Raw genomic sequence first — 12369 nt, forward strand, 5'->3', positions numbered from 1 at the left:
CAGGCTTTATTTTGTTGATAGAAAAAAAATAATCCCCGCTATCACCATCTGAATTCTTATACAAACCTCTTTTAATCCCCTCACACTCTAGTTTATTTACCGCAAAAAGTTTAAATGTGCCGACAGGCGTCTCGCGCTGGCATGGCAGCGCGTGTTCACTCCTGCCAAAACCAAACTGAAGTTCCCTGTCAACATCGACTCTCGACAAACACCGGCAGCTGCTTCCATCAGGCTGCAAGACAGCAGCTGACTCAGATGCTGTCAAGACAACTAACTGTTCTATGATGAAAGGTTTAGCATCTTCTTCATCGGGAGTTTATTAGCATGGCAAGATTTTTGCGATTTTATTAAATTAATTCAATAAGAGTCAAGTGTTTGTTATTAGCACATTAGCATTGTTTCTGTTTGGCAGCAGAGGCTTTCTGAGCCTTTGTCACAAAGTTGCATGGACAACATGTATGGGAAGCACTGAGGGACATAAATCACACGTAGATTTTTTACATCTTAAAGTGGGGCAAAAGCTTTTTTTTTGTTTCTAGCAGTTTGTAAACATAAAAGAAATGCAAGTCAAGTACTCAACAATGCTTAATAGATGTAAGCTTCTTATTCATGTGTAAGAATGGTTTTTGTTTAAGCTGTCAAACAGTTCAATATGTGATTAAAAAGATCTCCTTCGCTCTCCGACTGACACATTTTCGGAGCAAGTTAAAGAGCAGGAATAATAATTGATAAGCTGTTTTATCTAGTTTCCTTACCAACATTGTTGCCGTGAACACACAACAATGAGGAGTGCATATACAGGAGGAGTGATGAGTTAAAAGGGGAGTTAAGGCTAATGTAGCCGTTTGTTCGGCAAAGCCCGCAATTAAGCGTCTTCAAATGGCAAAAGAAATTAGAAGATTGCATGAGATAAAACAAAAAACGTGGTTATAAAACCTTCAATGGAAACTTTTTTTAAAAAAAGTGCTCAATACGTTAAACCTAAAGGGCAACAGTAAGCACATTAGCTGCTAATTACAAGCGGCGCTTCAAAGCGCGACCCATCTTGTTGCAGCGCTTCGTTACATTTTCCTCATTTCTTCCGAGCAACTTGCCACAACGTCTTACTATCTCATCCCCAAACCAACTCGGACATTGCCTTTCAAGTCGTCTCACAGCGCCAAACATACATCTGGCCAACTGGGAGGGTAAAAATTAAAAGTTGAAGACCAAGTAGTAGTTGGCCTTTGAGCTTCTTCCCAGCGTATTACTTTATCTCCTCTCGTCTTCTGTCCGAAAGTCTCCCAGGATGGAATGTTTTCATATGCTGGTTTTGAGGTCTGTGCACTACGCGTGCGCAAACACACAGACGCACACAAACACACACGCGCACCCTGCTGAGCCTAGCTTCAAGAAAGACCCTTTTTCTCCATCCGCTGCAGTTTTGTCTTCCTTCCATGACAACCAAACTGTTCCATCTCAGCTCCATGCCAGGCAGGGGGCAAATACAACTTGGAGACATAAACCACTGTGAGTCAGCTGTTAAGATCACGAGGACCCGTTCACAAGGAATGTTCTTATAAAGTTGTCAATTTGACCTTTTTGTATCCTTTGTGGGGCCCTAAAGGAAGAGAGGGGTCTTTGGGAACTGCTTACCGAGCAGCACTGGTAGCAATTAGGGAAAACAAAATCAACCACAAAAATTGGTCCACACAAAATTTCTCAAAGCTAATTGTTAAACTATAACCATGACACCCGTAACCATGTTAGTCCACTTCTGTGGCAGGTGCGTCCGCCAGCAACAGCGCTAATGTGGCCAAACATAGTTCAAATGTCGATTTTACATGGAGCAATATACAAAAACTAGAAACATTTCCGCGGAAAATTTGAATGGGGCTGCTGACTCTTGCAAGGTGGAAAGACGCATGTAGTACTTGTAGCAATAGTAGTAGCAAGTACTTGTAGTAGTAGTAGTAGTAGTAGTAAGTAGTAGTAGTAGTAGTACTTGTACTTGTAGTTTGTAGTAATTTTAGTAGTACAGACGCTCCCCACCTTACGAACGAGTTACGTTCCGGACGATCGTTCGTAAGGTGAATTTGTTCGTAAGTTGCTTCAGTGCTATATTTTGTATTATAATTTATGTTTAAAGCCTATATAAGTATATTGAAGGTTTATATAAGTATGTTTAAGGCTTGTACAAGTAACCTGCATTGGTTTGTACTGAGAAAAACTTTTAATAAAATGGAGAGAATACGTACAGTACTGTACTGTACTACGTATGTTAGAGAGAGAGAGCGAGAGAGACACACAGTATGTACATGTACGTAATAAGATAAATAAAATGAAGTTTAACTTACTTTTGGAAGATGTACTCGATGCTTAAGGAGATGATGGAGGAGGAGGAAGAGGAGGATTTTATATCATGAGAGATTCTTCGTCGTCGCTGGAATCGGCTTCAAAAGTTATTTCCTGCTTCATGGGGACCGGCGTTTTCTTCCTCCTCCTCCTCGCCACGTTGCTCAGCCTCCAATGAGCTCTCACAGCGCCAAGCGTCGGTATTAGCGGCGGAAAGAAGCACTACGCGAAATACAAAATCTAACTTACAGCATCTCTTTCCAAACATTTTTCGACATACTGTACGCGCAGAAATGTTCGTATGTACCGTTGTTCGTAACTCGAATGTTCGTAAGTAGGGGAGCGTCTGTAGTCAAATGGCCAAGATGGCCGCCGACCCGGGTGGGCGAGGGGGAGAGAGTCCTTGGCGCACCTAATTAATTGGCCAAGATGGCCGCCGCCCTGGGGCGAGCTGAGTGGCGAGAATCCTGGGCGTACCTAATCAATTGGCCAAGATGGCCTCCGGCCTGGGTGAAAAAATGGCCAAGGTTTGGGGTCGCTTTAAATTATAAAAGGACAAAAATAAAGTCGTAATTACTGCAAAGTGGAGCTGGCTGAGCTTTTGCGAACGGGTACTCGGAACGCCGCATAGGTACTACTTGAGGTGATGAGATTTTTTTTATTTATTATTATTCACTAGCCACTGTAATACATCGTACCATCACTAGTTAGAACGGATATGATATTGACACTGTCCGTCCGAAGGGTATTCATTTAACAAAGGTTACTAGATGTGAACTTTTATGGCGTCTTGCAATTACTGTTATAATCATAATTATGTGTGTTTGCTTACTGACCCTGAATGGGACCTGCAAAAAAAAAGCTTTCTGTTGAGAGGGATATGAAGCTGTTTTACTCGTTGCAGATAAAAAATGAGTACTGCTAATATTTTTTTTAATTTTTTTTTTAATCCAGCATTATATGGATTTTATTCTGTTAATAACTGTTTTGGCTAAGACTCTCCTTTACCGCCAACATGTTTTGGGTGCAAAAGGTTGGTGGGAGGTGCTTCAGTGAACGGACTCGCAGACGAAGGCCGAGGAATGTCTTCATCCAGTGTTTGGTTTTGTTTGCAGCACTTGCCACACTCGCTGCCTTTTATTTTTAGTGTGGGCCAAACCATGGACAAAAATATAACATATAGATTAGAAACCTTACCACCACAGACAAAAGCTTATGATTGAAAACAATGAGAACTATTTCAATGTTGCAATATTTTAGTTTAGGTTTGAGCAGCGATAAAATTCTATCTCCACATTCGCAACCAAAACAAGAGCATTTTGTACTACGATGCCCTTGACATTGAGCAGGAAGTGGGGCAAAAAATCTCCATCCACGCTGTTTGCTGATGTAAAATGTTACTACTAGTTTTTTTTGCATTTTTACAAATCTAGAAAAGCTCTATAGCAGGGGTGTCAAACTCATTTTAGCTCAGGGGCCACATGGAGCAAAATCTATTCCCATAAGTGGGCCAGACCATTAAAATCATGTTATAGTCAGTGTATAAATTAAAAACTTTTTGGTGTCAATTATGTGCAGATTTTCACTATATGTGCGTCGGCCTGGTTCCTATGCCCAGCGAATAGTGGGGGTCAACTGTAAATATATTATGTAAAAAAAAAAAAAAAAAGGTAAATCAAATAATATAACTTGCTTTTTGGTCCCCTCTGTATCCTAAATCTGAGGATTTCTTATAGTGCATCAGACATAACATAAACACTTTTTGTATTCTATTATTAACATCTTCTCTTTACGGCAAATCTCTAAAAGTAAGCAAAACATTTTGAAATGCTACCAGTACTACTACTAATCATGATAATCATGTACAGTATCTTGTAATTTGTTTATTTATTTATTTTTATTTATTTATGGAGAGCTCAGTATTGTTCATTCTGTAATTTTACCGATTTGACATGTCATCATCATTGCTCTCTCTCTTTTTAATTATTTTTTTTAATATATATATTTTTTATTATTTTTTATTTTGTATGTGGGTGTGCATGTGAGTGTGTATTCATTAGTTCACCTAAAACCTATTAAAAAATACCATACCGTTCACCTAAACCAGACATGGGCAAACCCCGGCCCGCGGGCCAAATACGGCCCGTTATGCGTTTCAATCCGGCCCGCCGAACTTATCCAATAAGGCTAGAAAAAAATTATATATTCTTTTTTTGTTCAGCTCAGTGGCCGAGTGGTTAGAGTGCCCGCCCTGAGACTGGGAGGTCGCGGGTTCAATTCCCGGCCGGGTCATACCAAAGACTATAAAAATGGGACAGATTGTAAACTCTGCTTGACACTCAGCATTAAGGGTTGGAATTGGGAGGTAATTTCATTTAAAAACAGCACCTTTCAGAACACCCAAGGTCACTTTACAAAGCATAAAAACACAGCAAAAGTTGAGCTAAAACAATAAAAATGAAGCTATTGGAAAAGCTGTTTTAAATTGGTGGATTTTGCACATTTGAAAAACGCAGTCTTTAGTGCACACTTTAAGTAAATTGGGTTGTACATTTATCTGTGTGTTTTTACTGTGCTATGAGGTCCAAATGCTCCTGGTCGGGCCCATCTGTCAAAATTTCAAACCCATTGTGGCCCGCAAGTCAAAAAGTTTGCCCACCCCTGACCTAAACCGAACACTTCAGAACCCAGCCAGAGCCGCGAGGCCGTCAGGAGACCCGAGGAAGGACCAAAGAAAGGAAAGTGAAATCCAGCACCGACCAGACACCACCCACCACCCACCGGGCCACCAACCAAAAAAACCTTCCTTGTAATTTATTTATCAGGAGGATATGGTGCTCCGACCAGCCCTGCGCCACAGCTGCTATAGTGTTAGCATAATAGTTTTCCTTACAGTAAAAGGTCCACGTCGGGCACAAATTGGCTCCTTGCTTGAGACTAGGAAATCGTCTGGCTTCTTTTATAGGCGTCTTATAAAGGATCTTTTGTGCTTTCATGTTTACAATTATTAACTGGACTGATAGCAATTTGACGGTTTGAAAAAGAAACAAACGAATGACACCTTTTGAAACTGTAGTGTCAGACATGTTGCGTTGGTGTTTAGCGGTTAGCAAATTAGCATCACAGTTGTTTTTGCTCTGGGTTTGATTTTTCTTCTCTACCCCCCCCCGTTTTGGCGTGTTCGTTCATAGGCTGTTCGACATCCATCGCATAAGATGTGCCAAACAAATCATAAGCGACTCACACTTTTCATTCTAAGGAACCAAAGCAACATGAATTTGTTGATCGCAGAAGCTTATCATGAGGTTAATGTTTAAATGGATCGCTATAAAACCTTGATGATTTTATAGCACCACAGTACAAGTAGGAATAAGAGTTGACTAAAGAGCAGAATATTTGGAGTATTTTACGGAGTATTTTGAAAATGTTGAGGGCTGGTTTGAAATCCAGGTTCGACTCACAGCTGCCCTCCACTCTTTTGTGCGGGACCTTTCAATTGGCCGTCTCCTTTTGTTGCCACAACTTCCAAGCAGAGTGCGCGTATACATGCGCATGTGTGCGCCCCATCCAAAGCGGGGGCCTCCTCAAGATTCCCACATGAATTTGGGCTCTGCTTTGTGGACAGTTGATCCAGGGGAGGACAGAGAGCGAAGAAGAATGAACGACTGATGGAGAGAAGGTTTGGGAGGATGCCAGATCCTATTGAAAGTCTTTGCACAGTGTTTGAAGTCAGAGGATGAGGATTTAGTGGGAAACGGGATTAGTCAGAGTCAATAGCCTTCAACAATCCAGCCGTTCGGGGGTGCTTCAGAGAAACAAACTCGGCGGCGGAACCACTACTCTGCTTTCCCCTCCGTCTTCCAGCCACTTTTCTAATCACGTTGCTTAATGACACGTGGTCGTGTTTTTATTTGCTTGTGTGCAAGAGCTTGTCGCGCAGCTCAGATTACATTTTGCATCACCACAGAAATCCCAAGCATGCAAATTGTACAGTAGCCCCATATTGAATTCCCATGAATAACTCTGAAATGCCTAAGATCCTTTCGGTGTGATATCAAAAAAAAGTCTCTGAGAGGGTGTGTGTTTTTACTATCTGTTTAGGTGATTTTATATTTACAAAAAAATTGCCATTCACTACAAAACATGATGTTGACTGATTAGATTCCAAATCAATAATAGAGTGTTTGGGGAAAAATATCATATTTATTACAAAAAGCTAAAGTAACAAACTGTTAAATTCAAAAGAGCAAAAACTGGGTCATGAAAAGTGCTATCGAACAGGTAGTGACTAATAAGAAAGGAGTAAACCCGGGAATATTAAAACAAAAATATAAATATAAAACAAAAAAAACTCAAACTTACTACCAGAAAGCAGAATCTATATGGAAGCAAGACAGAATACGCAAAGCTAACGGGGATAAAGGAATGATGCAGCAATTTTCTATTGGGTTGAAAAGGCTTAATGCTGTATTCGAGGAAGGTCGGAAGTCGGACTTTCCCGACTTCAAAAAAGGAAGTGTGTACGGGAACGGCCCCTTGAACTCAGAAGTCGTAAATGGCGACCCCTTTGGAAACACAGACCGTGAATGATAAAACACAATTTACTCGAGTATAAAACTAGATAGATTTCTTCATTCATAGATATTTGACATAACTCGACGTAACACAACATATGTGACAGTAGGTCGCTATCTACCTGTGTGAAATACGGTGAACTACTAACTGTATGAAATGCTTTAAAAAAAACAAAAAAAAACAATAGATGAAGCAAAATTGCCAGAAGACAAGTTTGCTTGAGGTCAAAATAAGTTTTGAGGATCAAAATAAAAAACAATTTCTCTCTATCTGCCATTTTGGTCGTTTACTTTCGCCTTGAACGCTTGCAGATCGGAACTGGGAAAAACTAACTCGGATAAATCCGACTTCTGACCGTCCTCGAATGCAGCATAAGACTGGGAGTTGATTTCAATTGCGGCCAGGTGTGCACTGACCTGCTCAACTTCTCACTGCGAGTCTACGGAAATACATATCGCAATGAACAGACACCGACTTTTTTTAGTACCTTATGCGCATGCGTGAGAAGTAATAGCCCTCCATACCATCGGTGGCGGTCCTCATTGTTTGACAATATAAAAATGTAAACAATGCATACTGTTATCTATTTCCCTCACGATATGCTCCAACGCGAAGCAGACTCTTAGGCTCTTTACAGAGTATTGTGTAATATAAATAAATTCGACTTAGTATTTCCAATTGCTTTTCCATGTCTTACCATATCTTGGCTTTCATCACTTTATCGACAGGTGGCAAATACAGGTCCAGGCAGTAAAATCCCTGCCATAGTTTGGCTTTAGCCCCTTGTGCTAGCTAGCTAGATACCTAGCTAGCTAAGAAGCAGGTAAAAGAGCATTCGGGGAGCTAGCTAGGAAGCTCGCTAGCTTAGGGTGATCAAACGACCTCTTTTGGGAGAACAAACCGATTTATTAGGTCCTCTTTGGGCATGACCTGAGGCTTAAAGCCAAACTGAAGCAGGGTTTTTACTTTCTGGACCTGGATTTGCCACCTCTGCCTTTAATGGTAATGTAATACAATGACAGTCTCTCTTGAACCATAGTGATGAATCCATTTTCTCAATCATGCGCTAGGTGCTAGCTAACAGCCAATCAGAGTGATCAAATGCAACGACGCTCCGACGCCGATTCAACATTCCCCCAAAATGCTCCCCAAACGGCTCCGGCGGAGAGTAGCGTCTTAACTGACCTGCTTTGGACTGATCTACATCAAGGGTTTTAGATAAAGATACTTTTAGAAACCTTTCTCTTAGCTGGCTGACTCATGACTCCTCTGTCCACTAATGTCAACGCTTTTACTGCATCCCAGTACTACCACACACATAGTGTACGCACATTCACAAACTCTACAATATGCACTTTATTGCCACCCACTTCATGCTTGGTGATGAGGTCTAAAATTACACACACTTGTCAGCGTTTTACATAGTTTGTCCCCCGTGGGTGCGTTTGAAATGGAGATTTATAGCCGCTGGTGCTTGTCTTTAGGCCATTTTCTAAATGAGATGATGCAGCTTGCTCCTAAACCATAACTGGATTTTTATGACATGTTTTATGCCCTTTTAGAGATTTACAGAGTTATGTGGAGTAGCGCAGAATAATTTGTCAGTTTCATGTTTGTGCACTCGAGTAGACAGGAGTTCCTAAAAAAAAATGTTTGCAGAGGATGGCAATGAATGAGCCGGCCACGCAAACTACTTCATTTGGTGGTTTTGGCTCTAAAACCCAAGCCCATTAGAAACAAGCGTTCTTAAAATAAATCCGGTGTAACTCTCATACATCACATAGAAAATAACTTTATTTCATTTACTGAGGAGAACGCTTCTCTCTCTCTCTCTCCAGAACGTTTCCAGTTCTGATTCCGAAATGGCTTCTTCTGAGTTTGAAGGAAGTATTTCCTGCGTAAGGAAGGAATCCCCAAGGATTAGTCTGTAGAGAAATCTTAAACACAGCAACAAACAAGCCTTGTGTGTCAACGCTTCCCCCCTCATCCTGTCCGCTGACATGGCACATATAATGGCATAATTGTCCTGCTTATCTTCAACATGCTGGCATGAGGAGTTTTGTCAATCTTTACAGCTAGAAAATAACTACTGTCAACCCCTAACCCCTTTTCATTAGCCCATTGGATTTAACTCTATTTGTCATGTTGAAATTTTTAGACCTCACCTCCCTGTTTGTTTGTTCCTTGGAGTTCTCTTTAGTAGGATTATGCAAATATACTTTCCCATAAGGAGTGTGGGTGTCAAGGGGTTAAACACTTTTTTCAGAGGGTGCTTTGTTGTTTTGTGGGCCGCCCTGACCCACCCTCCAGCAATTGGAGGGGGACTCTGGTTTACCTCCTTGTTCCCCCTCAGTCTTCTGAAATGATCCTACTCCCGATTTGATGACGAGTTATAGCGTCATTTTCCAAGCACGGAACCTTTTTATGTCACTGTACCTGTGCAAAGTTTACAGAGACAGACTAAAGTTGCGGATAAACTGATTGTCATGCCTGGATTTAAATGCATTAACACTCAGGGCTGTTTATTCCATTTGTGTGCGGCGTAAATGCAGCGAAACAGCTCAACGCAGCGTAACAGCTAAATGCAGCTTCGCCATGTTTGCTTTGAATTCTGAGCTCATCAGATTGGGCTACACAATAAGGAGAAGAACAATGATTTGTGTATTGTTAAGTCAACAAAGGGGCGAAAAGGTCTACTTGTTGAGTTTTTTGTAACAGCTGACAACAAACGCACACTTCCATAACGTAGACTTAAAATCTGAGATGTCAAGTCTTTCTGTAGTCTTAGTATAGTACATTTTAGAGCTGTAACAAACAAATCCTATCGATTATTCCATCGATTATTTGATTAATTAAATTGGGGAATGGTCAAAGATCTTTATTTTATCTATTTTATTAAATCTTGAACTTTATTCTAACCTGTTGGTATTAAGTTCAGTAGAATACTTATTACACAAAACCTTCCTGGTTCCGTCAGTGATGTTTTCCAGTTTTCTAAGGTGTCACAGGAAGCACTCGATATCGTCACACAGAACCACCGCTGAAAATTGATGAAATGATTTTCCCTCTTTGCAAAGGGGCTTCGATAAAATACTCAATGCTGCATATGTCAAATCAGTGGCCTAGTGGGTAGAGTGTCGGCCCTGAGACTGGGAGGTCGTGGGTTCAATCCCCGGCCGGGTCATACCAAAGACTATAAAAATGGGACCAGTTGCTTCTTGACACTTAAGGGTTGGAAATGGAAGGTTAGATCACCAAATGATTCCCGAGGGGATGGAGAATGAATTTTGCCCCACTTAGGTACGAGTGACAATCAGTGGTACTTTTACTTTATAGGTCCAAACACCGACCTGTGTTTCTTCACATACAAGACGTTTGACCTGCATGAAGCAGGCACACAAGCTCACACACGTCTCTTCAACAAGAAGCTCTTGTGTCCCACTTTATTGACCCTCTCTGCTTCTTTTCCTTAACGGCATATTAAAGGGTATGTTCACAGCCGAGCTCTGTGCTCTTTGAAGTGTCGGAGAGCTGCAACAGATCCTCAAATATTGACTTTTAAGCCTTGTGGAAGATGAGAGCAGCGGGGTGGAAAAGATGGAGAGCGAAAGGGCAGAGGCTGATAGAGGAGGACGTGTTGTTTTGTTGTTGTTCAGGTGAGTCTATTCAAAAGACGGAATTTAGTTTTATGAGTGGCCAATATATTTTAGTGTCATGTATGAGGGAGTACACAGAGATAAGGCCTGAGTTTGAGATGGATTTTTTTCCACTTCCTTGTCCTGGTAAAGTCACACGCGTTTGAAACATCAGTTCAGGCTATGAAACAATACCATCTTTATTAAACCTGAAAAGGAAAAAAAAGTATTCCAGGGCTCATCTTGAGGGGGGTAAACAGATAATCCACCCGCCTGGATGAATGTTTTTTACGCAGCTCAACCAGATTTGGACTATTCGTCTTCACGTTCCAACTCCCCCTCCTCCTTCAAACATGCTTGCACATGTCCCAACACAAACAAACACACCACACAGACCGGCCGCTGTCCTTTTTTGGGGGTTTGTTTGTAGATCGGCGCTCGCAGGTAGACTGAGCTCAGCTCTCTCACGTACGCTTTCTGTTTCATGTACCTTTAAGGACGTGCCAACTTGCCTATCATGCGTATGCTCGATTTCCTTATCGGCTTCCTTGTCCACTTTACATCGTAGCTGTCATCTTTATGCAGGTCAAGTTGGTCAGATACCCTTTTCGGCAGTAGTTGTATTTAAAGAAGAAATGTACAAATATTTATTATGAAATATAAGTGCTCGTAGTTCGGTGCATTAGTGGTTAGCTTCCTTGAAGGTTCTGGGTTGGAATCTTGGCAACGTCCTTCCTCTGTGGAGTACGTTCTCCCCTTGTTTGTGTGGGTTTTCACCAGTTTCTTTGGCTTCCTTCCACATTCCAACAACCTGTTTGTTAGGGTAAATAAAGACTCTAAATTGGCAAAGCCAACCAACCTTTCACTGTGAATGGTTGTTTCTTATGTGTCCTGGTTGGTTGGTATTGTTTGACAAATACATTTTGGACGGTGTCAATTGAAAGGGACAAATATCCTTTTGTGCAACGGTTTTGATGCTTATTAGTGACGGAAAAATTAGGCTTCATGAACCACTTGCGATGAGCACGGCGACACTGTTGATGTCTTCCATGACCTGACACGAGACACGTGAAATGTTAGCACTTCCTGGAATACACAAATGCAACTATTTCATAATGAATTTTGTCTCATATCAAGTGGCAACTTTTTCTTTTACAAATGCAAATGGTAAATGGACTGCGCGTATAAAGTATGGAGGACCAAAACTGCCAAAATGAAAAATAAATAAATGACTAAATAAATACATAAATGAATAAAAGTACAAATAAAAACGGAAATAAAAAACACAATTCTCACATTTAATTATTTCATGCTACAGACGCTCTGTCAGGTCGAAATGTTATTCGGTCCTAAGCATGTCTTGGGTTGGGCTCCACTGTTGCAAATTGATTATTGATTGATATTTAATTCTATTTACAAATATATATTTTTATTTTTTTTATTTCTGGAATATTTTTATTTTACTTGGATTTATTTATTTAGGAATATATTGTTGTTTTTATTTCCATTTATATTTATTTTTGTATTTAATTTTTGAATTATTGTTTTTCATATTTGTTTTTATTTCCACCTTTATTGATTTACTTATTTATTTATTTTTAATTTTGGCAGTTTTGGCCCTCCATAATAAGGCACTTTCTACACCATAATATGGTGCTCAAAGCTGTTCAAACCAGTAAACGGCTGCCGCCATGCAAGTCGCTGCCAGGTTCTCACTGGGACCAAACGAGGGTTCAGTGTCTTGCTCAAGGGCACTTCAACTTGGTCACCAGGGGTGAGGATCGATTCCACAACCTTTGTGTTGGGAGACGACCACTCTACCACT

The 12369-nt window shown here is 40.8% G+C and overlaps 1 protein-coding gene across 2 annotated transcripts in view; it reads left to right on the forward strand.

The window, feature by feature from the left end:
* The window catches only part of gpc5a (glypican 5a), a 102368-nt gene that overhangs the window by 5006 nt on the left and 84993 nt on the right, over positions 1–12369 (forward strand). Inside the window, exon 1 of one of the 2 annotated variants that reach the window (XM_077562677.1) lies at positions 10438–10565. The exons of the other annotated variant lie outside the window; for it this stretch is intronic. Coding sequence (XP_077418803.1) covers positions 10484–10565 — 82 coding nt within the window. The 5' untranslated portion in view covers positions 10438–10483. Of the gene's footprint in view, positions 1–10437; positions 10566–12369 lie in introns of those variants that run through there. 2 annotated transcript variants of the gene reach the window in all.

The sequence above is a fragment of the Vanacampus margaritifer genome, chromosome 4 (genome assembly GCF_051991255.1).
Source record: "Vanacampus margaritifer isolate UIUO_Vmar chromosome 4, RoL_Vmar_1.0, whole genome shotgun sequence".
Taxonomy (NCBI): Eukaryota; Metazoa; Chordata; class Actinopteri; order Syngnathiformes; family Syngnathidae; genus Vanacampus; species Vanacampus margaritifer.